A 12,459-nucleotide genomic window follows, 5' to 3' on the forward strand; every position below is an offset into this window, starting at 1 on the left:
GTAGGGAAAAGGTTAAGCCCGGCCCGGACTGCTTAAAATTTCTTCCACTTGTCACACCGTTAACAGCCAATTTGACACATTTTCCGAAGAAAACAAATCCTGTATAAAAACATCCCGAAGCTTTCCCAAAACGTATTTGATCTCACTCTCACTAAACGGACTTCACATGCAAATAAAAAATAAAATATGAGGGAGGTGTGCTGTTTACCTCACCGCTGCTTCTCGTCTCTGTCATTAAGACAGAAAACAGTACTAGTTTTCTACGATCATAATTAAGGTCATTCAAAGAATCTTGGGAACAAGACAAAATAAATGCATTAAACTCTTAGGTTCTTTTTTTCTGAAAATGTTTAGTCAGAAAGAATCTGTTTTAACAAAAAACGTGCAGGACAAAAGAAACTTGAAAATGAAATGTATGTTTGTATGGTTTTCATTCCTTACACACACACACACACACACACACACACACACACACACACACACACACACATACACACACACACACACACACACATACGCACACACACACACACATACACACACACACATACGCACACACACACACACACACACACACATACACACACACACACACACACACACACACACATATACACACACACACACACACACACACACATACACACACACACACATACACACACACACACACATACACACACACACACATACCCACACACATACATACACACACACACATACACACACACACACATACACACACACACACACACACACACACACACACACACATACACACACACACACACATACACACACACACACAGCCTTAACACACATACACACACAGCCTTACCCTCACGCCAAAATTCAATTCCTCCCCTTGCCATCTAATGTAGATTTGAGTAATTACTGATTAGTTAAAAGATAGACCGCTGTCCTTGCAGAGCGTCGCTGCTTGAATGTCACTGTCAGGAGTCTTACCTGGCACAAAGACAACTTCTCCTGGTATATCGTGAGGCAGACACTCCAGACAGTCTTTGTTGTCCATGCACTGTGCCTTGGGGAGATCTGACCAAGACAGGGTGCCACCACTCTCGTCGTATCCTTTTATTCTCTCTGTGTCCAGCCGAAGGCGTGTGTCCACTGTGTACCTTCCCACCTGCATGGCAAACAATACTGAGTGATGCTGGAATAGCGCAGCAAATAATTACCTTGACTACGATATGTCACTATGCGGAATTGGGCTAATACTTCTCATGCAGAGCTCTTGAATAAGAGCACACAATTGGAAGAACATTTCTTTTTGGGACACTTTCGAGATTTTGTCAGCAAGCGTGAAGCAAACTGATTTTGCTTCAAAAGCTAAACTCATTCACAGAATGTATAGGACACTCAATTGCAATCTAGAGGGAGTCACAATAAAAGTACAGTTAGATTAAACCATCTACACTATTGGAATATATGCCTGTTGTAGAAAGACCTATTATAACACCTCCGACAGCAAAATATACCTGTTTCTGGACAACGCTACAGTAAAAGCGCAATGGCAGTGGCGGATTTAGCGGGGGGGGGGGGGGGCTAAGGGGGCCCGGGAAAAAAGAGAGAGAGAGAGAGAGAGAGAGAGAGAGAGAGAGAGAGAGAGAGAGAGAGAGATGATTAAATGACAGTTTCTGAGCTCAGGTGGCCCTAGATTGCAGCATTTTGCTTCCTTGAAAATAAAAAATTCTCCCGGACCCCCCTAGAATGTTCGGGCGCTTCGCGCCCTCAATTAGGGCGCTTTCCTCAATTCAGGCGCTTTGCGCCTTCAAGTTTGTGCAAAAACGTTTGGTGCTAAACTCATTCCCAGAATGTACAGGACACAGTGCTCTACACAGTGCTCATTCCTTAAGATCCTGGATCCGCCCGTTAATAGGAGTATCAGATCGAAAACAGTGAAATGTGAGCGTCAACCATACCCAAAATGATGAATCGCTCACCTGTTGAAAACAAAACTTTCCACCAGCACACTCTCTGTAGTTGAAGACATCGTACACCGATGTGTTGTGATGGCTTCCTGCAGCAATCTCCCCTTGCTGGTCAAACGAGACAGTTGTCTGCCCATGAAACACGGAACTCACACTAGAAAACTCAGATTCCAAGTTCAAAGTAGCATCCTGAAGAGTATCTTGAATCCCCCCTCTGTTATTTCGAATCATGTCATCCAGCTCCTGGCAAACACCAGACGAATTTTTCACGCAGGTTTGAGAGTGGAGCTGTTTTAAAATGGCGGCAAAGATCGCAGCGGCCTTGACCTAACAAAACAAACAAAAACACGAAAGGAGAGTTTATGGGACGGTTAATTAAACAGTGAGAACAAAACATTACTAGAACTTTGATTTAACGGTCATAAAAGTGGTCGAACAAGGTACACAACTATCAAATCACAATGAGGGGTTATCTGGATCTGGATCTGGATGTCCACTGGATATAGTTCGTGGGGAAATCGTCACAAGATCAGTTAGATAACGGTGGTCATCAGAAATGATTCAAGTGATTGCCCTGTCAGGTGTTACACGTCACGTGACTGCTACTTACTTCCTCTGTGCATATGTTTATTTGAGCTCTGATTCATGATTTTAGGGAAGAATTATCAATTGATGTGGGTTGGTTGGTTTTGAGCGTGCTGTGTATGTGAAGGAGGAGGAGGAGGCGTTTGTGAATTAATTTTGTTTAGAACTTTAAAATCGTCTGTGAATCATGAACGTTTGATAAAACACTTACTTCAGTGACGTCAACAAACGAAGGTTAATGTAAATCATACTTGACCTGATAGTATTCAAAAAGCCACTGGGTGCTGCTCGTTATCAGAGGCAGCTTGTTCCGATTGGTCCTCCAGCAGACAGAGTCAGAGAGCGCACACGAAGTTGTGGAATTGTAGTATCCAGCCAGAAAGGCGTTGGTTTGGACTTCGTCGGAAAAGATCGTCCTGCAAATAAGTGTAATGCAAGACGATTCTCTGACCACTAGGACTAGCAGTTACTCCCGCACAGTCTATTCTCATTCTCATCATTCCAAAAATATATCTAAACATGTGTACGTATCACGACGGCACACAAAATGAAACTGACAATTATTTTCAATCGAAAAGAAAACTACCGCTCGGATGGAAACGTATTTACTCTTGTGCTGATACTTTTATAACAAGTGCATTTGTTTTATTCATTGCACATGAGTTCTGACTCTGCTTTACCTGTGAACGTTTATCAAAAGATATGGAAGTAACAAGTTACGAACTGACACGTGAAACAAACCGTTGTATGTCGATATCCAGATTAATACCACAACCGCTGCTAAACGTGACACTCAACAGTCAATCGAGAGGATGTTTCAGAAGGTTCTAAACTCCGGTGGAGGGAGATTGATTCCGATTACGAACATCACTGCTGACAAACTTAACACTCAGCAGTTAGTCCACAGATTGTTCGAGAAAATTCAAAATTCCAGTAGAGAGAGATTCAGAGGACAGATGATAAACAGATGACAAACATCAATGCTCAGGGCTGGACCTATAGTAAATGAGAGGGAGGGACTTCCAAAATTAGGCATGAGTACAGGCGAGGGTAGGCGGGGGTCTGGGAGGCGTTGCCCCGTCAGCTGGTGTTGAAATGTTGGGTCTCTCCTGAGAAAAAAAACATATATAATTATTTTCAGTATAAGGCTTCCGGAACCCAGGACCTGCCCCCCCCCCCCCCCCCCTCCTGGACCCAGCCCTGCTGCTGGCATACTTGACACTCACCAGTTAGTCCACAGGTTGTTCCAGAAAGTTCCAAACTCCGGTAGAGGGAAATAGGGCGGGGCAGCCACCAGGGCCCCCTTGCCAAGCGACGTGTGCGACACTGCAGACGTCTGCAACCCCACGGCCTCAGAGAAGATAAAACGAACAAAGGTGACCCTCTTTGCCAGGATACCAGTGAACTCTCTGGCAGTGGCCACGCTCCCTATAAACACCACGCCTTTGATGATGCTGAGGCTGCCGCCTTTTATTCTGTCGATGATTCTGTCAACTGTGGAGAGGAATCCTTGAGACCTGTGCGTGATGACATTGAACACATTTAACCATGTAGAACCCCTGGTGGAGCTCGATTGTGTTTGGTCTCAATTAGAAAATTAATATTGAGAAAATCAACACTGTTTCATACTAAATTAAATTATCATTAACTGCATGCAGGGTTGTGGCAGTATTTATTTTATTTGCCCACATTTTTCATGAAAGAGTTGGTAATTTTCACTTTATTTGGCGTAGTACTCGTATTTGGCGTAACCTTTCTCCTGCCGCAAAAAAAAAGTCGTTCATTCTGTCAAAACGAAGACAATGTTTTTGATGATTGGAAATGTGTTCACGTATGAACAACTACCGACGCTATCCCAAAATTCCCAAAGAATCGTCAACAACTGCTGTAGATCGACTTACTGTTGTTGCTCTTCTGCTGCGAAACTTTGGCAACAGATGACATGTTATCACATTCTATTCATTAAATCCAACCAATGATATCATTTTGTGTACCTGTAGTCAAGAGGCAGGGCTTCAAACATGGGCACACACAGATTTTCGGTGTGAGCTAAATCTCGCAACTCCTTGGCTGCCTGTGTGCCGTACGCATCATTGTCGTAAATGATGGAGATGTAGTTCCAGCCAAGCTGTTGCAGCAACTTGAACAATACCTGCAATAAAAGCATTGAGCATGTTCATTGTAGTGGATTGTGTTAAAGCTCACGGAGAAATGTGTTTAACAGAGTTTATAAAGAGATCCACCTGTCAAATAACTTAAATGATGGTGACGATCGAAGCCACAGTTAAATCTCCATAAAAGGAAAACAACAATAAATATATTCGGTGTCGTCTCTTTTGATCAAAGGGGGCTTACATACTCACCTGAACCTGTGTGCTGTCAGGGGGGACCACTCTATAGAAGTTGGAGTAGAGGCCCTTGTCGCTGAGCTCTGCTCCGGTTGCGGAACCTGAGATCTGCAGCAGACGCTGCGAGGAAGGCAGGGAACTTAGGAAGCGTGACACCACAATGGCCTCCTGGGTCCTGCCTGGTCCCAACAGTCCTGTGAATGAAAGGGAAAAGTCAGCTATCAGGATGGAAAATGGATAAGAAATGCTCTACCAACTGAGCTACCAGACCTTCACACTGACATATTTCTCGATGATTGCCTACATAGCCGGCGACCTTAATCTGGTATTGCTAATCTGTGAAGACTTCGGGAAGCAGAAAAACCCTCATAGTTTCCCGCGTTCTGCCTGGACTAAGTGAGCACACACACACACACACACACACACACACACACACACACACACATACACACACACACAAAAACATGGTGGTTGGTGAGATGTATGTTGGTAAAACCGTCCATCTAAAAGTAGGCTTAAGATGAGATGACAGAGTCCAAGGGTCACAAAAGTGTATAATCTATTGTCGGAATATGACTGATTAAGTTATACCTTTCGTTATTCTTCTAAAAGCTCTCAAACACACAACAAGAAAACGTGCAAGTGCTGTTTTACTTGTTCACATGGTCATTCATATTCCTGCAGGTTCTTGTAATGTTCCTATATATATATTAATGCTATGTTTTAAGCGTATACTTCATTTGTTTAACTTTTCTTAGAAACAAATACCAACCTGAGTATACTTTTCTTACCGATCAAGAGTCCAGCAGAATTGTTGACCTGACTTGGTCCACTCAACACGTGGAACTTTTCCAACATGCGAACTGTTGACTGTACTGCCGCTTCTGTCCGCTGACACGTGTTGTACGCTTCAAGGCCTGAAAGACAACATCAGGTGTTTCATACCTCCTGACTGGACCGTATCTCAAGTGCTCTATGTCCTCAAAATCTTTTAAGGTACCATGCTATTGGTGAAAAAAACCCGAATGGTATTAATACCTCTTGCCAAATATACAAGAGGTGAACACTTTATTTTTGACCCTTCACCATTAATGACAAACTAAATTTAGACTACTTGTGCAGTGTTTCAGAATATACAGGCAGTCACACAAAATGGGAGAAGGCTTTTTCAAAGTTCTCTTTAATTAGTCATTGCTCCGGTTAATATTTCCCAAGACACTTGTAATTACTGTAAGTATTACATGCACCTGTGATTGACGCAGGGATCAAAAGTAGGCAAGCTTCATACCTTCGCCTTTGGAGACACTTCCTGGATAAAGACTTACATAAGTTTGTATACCTCTTTATTCCTATACTTCTTCTTCTTCTTTTTCAGCGTTCCAGAATGTTCTGGTTACGTGTGAGCTCGTTTGCCCATTTGGGTTCCCCACACTATACTCTGAGAGCATAGTCAGCTCACTCCGCTTTCGTTGAGTTGATATGCTGGGTATTTTCGTGTTTCTATAACCCACCGAACTCTGACATGGATTACAGGATCTTTTTTGTGCGCACTTGGTCTTGTACTTGCGTGTACACACGAAGGGGGTTAAGTCACTAGCAGGTCTGCACATAAGTTGACCTGGAAGATCGGAAAAATCTTCACTCTTAACCCACCAGGCGGCAGCGACCGGGATTCGAACTCACGACCTCCCGATTAGGAGGCCGACGTCTTACCACCACGCCACTGCGCCCGTTCCTATACCCATAAGGTACTATACCCCCAGTTTAACGTGATGTGGAAAACTTATCTACATTGCCGCTATTACCAATTCTAACATCACGGATGTAGTTCATGTCGTTCAGCCGGCTCAGGAACCACTTTACCGCCATCAAGTCCTTCAGCTTCCCTACGTCATAGTCCCCACATGCATCATCCTTGACGCTGTTCATGGAAAACATGACACCCAGGATGACGTCACCAGAAATGAGCTTCACGCTGTCTTGGGTACAACTGCATGGTCGCAGGAGAAGGGTGATGAAGAGAGCGGAAGCGACTAGTCTGAAATGAGAAAATATCGCACTTCTTCAAGCTTTAGCAACACAATTAAAGTCTATGCTTGAGTTTGGTTATGGCCTGGTTCAAACATTTTCATTGCCTCCAATGTCAGGTGAGCTAGAGCAGCAGAACATACTCATATGTGACCCTCCACCACGAAATGAGTCGCATGTCACCTCACGCGGTTCTGCGCTAGGCATAATATAAGTCCGGGGGATGTCTAGTAACAGTGTGAGGGTCACCATAGTCACATGCTTATAACTCGAAAAGTGTTCACTCTTTTGTAAAGCGGTTTTCACCACTGGATAGAGAATAAAAAACTCTTTAAGAATATGTAAAAATATGAAAATCATGAAAAGGTGACATGCGACTCATTCCGTGGTGGAGGGGTCACATATTAGTCATAATGAAGGCGAGTTGTATTTGCATTTTATATTCTTGTCAATTGAGAAAAAAAAGCATAACACTTCATGAAATCCAACCAAAAACGACTCCGATTGCATTGCTTTATTATCTCCCACGTACAATACAATACAATACAATACAATAACTTTATTAATCTCTAAAAGAGAAATTGCATTGCTGAGCGTTTGTGTCCGTAATAATAACATACATAAAACATTCAAAATAAACATTTGTTCTTTGTCCTGAGAAAATACAGCACATTGGTTATCACATAAGAAAGTATATTAAAAATAAATTAACATGCATTCACCATCAACAATGCACAAACGAAAGTCAGCACCTTGCCGGTTATCACATATTGTCTAAGAGAGTAGAATAAGAGTATATAATCATGCAAAACAAAATCAACAATACTGAAACGTATGTCTTGACTCGTAGCCATATGTTTAAAAAGAAAAAGAAGAAAGGTCTGTATGCAAAAGAATATTTTCACCAAACTCAGAATGCTAATGCTCTGAGACATCGACGCCGCCATCTTGGAAGGGATCCAGAGGATCACATGTAAGCGTCACTAGTGAGTCGCGCAGCGCTCAACCGAGTTTTCGAGTCGCTGCTACATCTGGCCTAAATCGAACCTAAGTCCTTGGATCCGTTCACATGGCCGACTTGTGGCCAACTTTGCCTATGCGACCCCGGAGCGATTTCAACTCAACTAAATTGGGGGGAGGGGGGGGGGTTGAAGGTCTGCCATGTGAACGGAACTGAAAATAATGCATGCACGCTGATTTAATTTATTCACAAACATCGAACAAATTTTCCTTAACTTTGATGACATAAACAAGGAAAGTTGCCCTTCTTTAAACAAATTACCCCCCCCCCCCCCCCCCTAGTCCAATAAACATCTGTTCAGGTCAGAAAAATGTTCCTTGTTTGCAACAAAGTGAACCGTTGAAGACAAGGAAAAAACATAATTTAATTATGATACTTAAAACAGTGGTTAATTTTCAAAGGTCAATAAGACCTTGTGAAACGTTGATTGAGAGGTTCGGGCTGATTAGACGTTTGGTATGTGTGTGCCTCTTACCTCTGACGAGAGGCCAGCCAAAACTGTCCCTACATAGCAGATGCCCTCTCGTGGTAGGTATCCTTTTTTTCAAATCTATAGATCGAAAGGCAACCGAAGAAGTCCTTTATTTGGGAAGTACGTGTCTTAATTAGCATCTGAGGGGCCTCACATCTTCGTAAACAATGTTTCTTCGCTAGACTACATGTACAAATTAAAGTTCAGTCAAAAATCATTGATGGAGTTGAAGCACCGCAATGACGACTCATTCATTATCGAAATACAAAAGGTGGATCTCATCCTTCCCCTTCTTATCCCAACCCCACCCCACCCCGCCTCCTTTCCCCCCATCCCTCCCCCTTCCCCTTTTTCCTTTTTTCAGGAACTCCGTTTTTCAGGGTCCCACAACTTTAAGAATTTACTTTTGGAAATTTTCTGACTGATAATTTGCCTCCATATTGTTCGTTACTCCCGCACTGATTTTCTCAGAATTGTGGAGGTTTACCAAGGAAGGGGAGGGTTGGGGGGGGGGGTTCCACTGTATTTAAAAAGGACATAAACATTTAAATGGGAAAAAAAGATGACAGATGTTTGTCCTCCTTGAAAACACAAAGTCCTAGAAAGAATTAACACTTGTTTTTCTCTTAACGTCTTCGACAGCGAACAAGGAAAATGTGAGGGAATCTTTTTTTGGTACTCGTAATGAGGAAAATTAATAATGAGATCTCCTCGTGTGTATGTCTTGGTCATTGAGATTGCCTTTCAGTTACTTCCTTGCCTGCTTTCTCGCGACTTTTCCTTGGTAAAAAGAACGAGTAGGGTGGGTAGAGGGTGGGCTGGGTAGAGGGTGGGCTGGGTAGAGGGTGGGGTAGGTTGTGGTTCTTTCTTTCTTTTCTTTATTTGGTGTTTTACGTCGTTTTCAACCACGAAGGTTATATCGCGACGGGGGAAGGGGGGAGATGGGATAGAGCCACTTGTCAATTGTTTCTTGTTCACAAAAGCACTAATCACACATTTGCTCCAGGGGCTTGCAACGTAGTACAATATATTACCTTACTGGGAGAATGCAAGTTTCCAGTACAAAGGACTTAACATTTCTTACATACTGCTTGACTAAAATCTTTACAAAAATTGACTATATTCTATACAAGAAACACTTAACAAGGGTAAAAAGAGAAACAGAATCCGTTAGTCGCCTCTTACGACATGCTGGGGAGCATCGGGTAAATTCTTCCCCCTAACCCGCGGGGGGGGGGGGGGGGGGGGTAGGTTGTGGTGTCAGAGTGAAAAACGAATGACTAATTTGTTTGGCAGGCGCAAAGTCACTCCGTCTACGTTAATTGAAGATCTGCTGTTTGCTTAAAACATGGTATTCACACAAATTAGTTTTGAATTGTTATGGTGACGGTTTCGGGTAATATGTCTTTCAATAGTTTATATGAAGGAAGTACGTTTTCAAACAATTATGTGAGCTTACTGCTTACTTTTTTTTTTCTTTTTTTTTGACCTCAGTTGCATGCAAGGCTGCTTCAACCCATCTTTTTTGCCTCTTTCGTCTTTTTTTTCTTTTTTTGTTCTTTCTTTTTGGGCGGTGAGCATATCCTTCTTCATTGGTCTTTTTATTTTTTCAATGAAATTTTAATTTTGTTTTCTTTTACATTACAGGTTACATTTCCATTAAATTACTTTTTAATTCAACAACAATCTAACTAAGGACAATGGGGATAAACCTTTCGTAGCGCATGTTCTTGTTGAAATACAATTTCCAATGGAATATGCGATTTAGTTTTCTTAACTTTGCTAATGCAGATTTTTGCTATCAATAAAACATGGTTAATTAACGCTGATTCCTTTTTTTCTTTACATTTTTAAATCAACAGCCTAAATAGCTGGTTGAAAAAAACAAAACCAAAAAAAACCCACTTAAATTTACTTCTTTTGCCCTAATCTTTTCACCTCTATCATGGACAAATACCAATAATGGACAATTGTATTAAAATACTTTACAATTACCATTATTCTCAGTCTATATATATGTGTCGCAAATCTAACTCTGAATTAAACATGCACACAATTTCTATTGGTTTCCCGTTTTTGAATTTTCCCACACACATTTTTGCCACAATAATAAGTACATTGATATAATTTACTAAATTGTTTGACATACCAGGTGTTTTCATGTATCCTAACAGTGCTGTTTGAACATTAATTTTTATATTAACATTATACTGCTGAAATACCTTATTGGTAATTCTTTCCCAAATTGGATGTATAGCAGAACATTCATAAAAGAAATGTTCCACAAAATCAATCTTATCTGGACAGAATGAGCATTTGTTATTCATCTTTCTTTCTTTATTTGGTGTTTAACGTCGTTTTCAACCATTCAAGGTTATATCGCGACGGGGAAAGGGGGGAGATGGGATAGGGGAAAGGGGAGAGATGGGATAGAGCCACTTGTTAATTGTTTCTTGTTCACAAAAGCACTAATCAAAAAATAGCTCCAGGAGCTTGCAACGTAGTACAATATATGACCTTACTGGGAGAATGCAAGTTTCCAGTACAAAGGACTTAACATTTCTTACATACTGCTTGACTAAAATCTTTACAAACATTGACTATATTCTATACAAGAAACACTTAACAAGGGTAAAAGGAGAAACAGAACCGTTAGTCGCCTCTTACGACATGCTGGGTAGCATCGGGTAAATTCTTTCTCGTCCCAACCAATATGGGACTCTCCCTAACCCGCGGGGGGTTTGTTATTCATTCTAATTCACATTTTACACAGCAAAATATTAGTCGGATATATGTTATGCAGTATCTTCCAGTGCAATTCTCTCAGTCTTGATTCTTTAGATACATTCCTTACGATGAGCCAATGCCATTTAGTTATTTCTATATTAAACTTATGCATCCAGAAATTCAGACAACAAGGGTTGTGTTCAGTTTTACTTATTAAATGTAATCTATAAGAACGTGCTGTAAATAACTCTTTATGGTCGAAAAGCAGAACATTGTTTTCATTGGATTGCATGAGCATATACGCCGGATATCTTTTCATAAACGAGGTAACAGCAGTCTTTACCACGTTATACTCTAACATCAGTGAAGGATAAGTACCCACTTTTACTTTAATCTGTTCTAGGAAAAACAGCCTGTTATTAACACATATATCACCAACTAATGCGATCCCACATTTAGTCCATTTCTTAAAAAATAACACATTATTTCGATACATAATGTTTTTATTATTCCAGACTGTTACCAACAGTGGGTTATCTATTTCTGTGTGGGTGTTATTCTCTGTCCAGACTTTTAGAGCCTCCTCCCAAAAAGGGGCTAAATTAACATGTTCTTTTTTAAATTGCTTCCATTTTACTTTGGCTTGAAAACAAGTCAGGTTGAGAAAACTGCGCTATTGGAATGAATGACCATTTTTCCGTATCAGTAGCCGTATGCAGCTTTCTTATCCATTCCAGCAGAAACGATTGCTGCATAATTTTAATGTCGGGCATACACAACCCTCCTTTTTCCAAATTAGATTTTAACACACACCTTTTAACTTTTTCAAATGCTTTTTTGTTGGTAGTTTTTCTTTTCCACAAAAAGTGGTACAACATTGTGGTAACTCTGTTTAACACCTTCTCTGATAAATTAATTACTCTCATTACGTAAACTAATTGTGGAACGAGAAAACTATTTATAATACAAATTTTGCCTAAATATCCAAGATTCCTTCTATGCCACGTGCTTATGACGCGGCTCATGTTTTCAATACGGCTTTCCCAATTTTTTGAGAGGTTTGATGCGGGTACATCATTACAGAAAAATATACCCAATAGCTTTATTTTGTTATTCCAATTCAAGTCAAAGCATAACTCACCCCTCGCTATGCTCGATCCCAACCACATTGCTTCTGTCTTTCTTGTATTTATCTCAAGACCGGAGATACTTGCAAACTGTTTTAAAATATCGTCTCTGTCTCGTAAAAACAGTGTCACGTCATCCGCATATAGCGCTATTTTCAACAATGCATAAATATCTTCATTTTTATTAATTGGTATACCATGA

The 12,459-nt window shown here is 41.0% G+C and overlaps 1 protein-coding gene across 1 annotated transcript in view; it reads right to left on the reverse strand.

Annotated features, from left to right (window-relative positions):
• The window catches only part of LOC138969187 (uncharacterized), a 36,554-nt gene that overhangs the window by 17,095 nt on the left and 7,000 nt on the right, over positions 1-12,459 (reverse strand). Inside the window, exons 2-9 of the mRNA XM_070341920.1 lie at positions 6,688-6,920; positions 5,674-5,799; positions 4,898-5,076; positions 4,529-4,686; positions 3,761-4,051; positions 2,791-2,950; positions 1,962-2,276; positions 967-1,144 (exon numbers count right to left, since the gene is read on the reverse strand). Coding sequence (XP_070198021.1) covers positions 967-1,144; positions 1,962-2,276; positions 2,791-2,950; positions 3,761-4,051; positions 4,529-4,686; positions 4,898-5,076; positions 5,674-5,799; positions 6,688-6,920 — 1,640 coding nt within the window. The remainder of the gene's footprint in view (positions 1-966; positions 1,145-1,961; positions 2,277-2,790; positions 2,951-3,760; positions 4,052-4,528; positions 4,687-4,897; positions 5,077-5,673; positions 5,800-6,687; positions 6,921-12,459) is intronic.

Source organism: Littorina saxatilis, linkage group LG6, assembly GCF_037325665.1.
Source record: "Littorina saxatilis isolate snail1 linkage group LG6, US_GU_Lsax_2.0, whole genome shotgun sequence".
NCBI lineage: Eukaryota > Metazoa > Mollusca > Gastropoda > Littorinimorpha > Littorinidae > Littorina > Littorina saxatilis.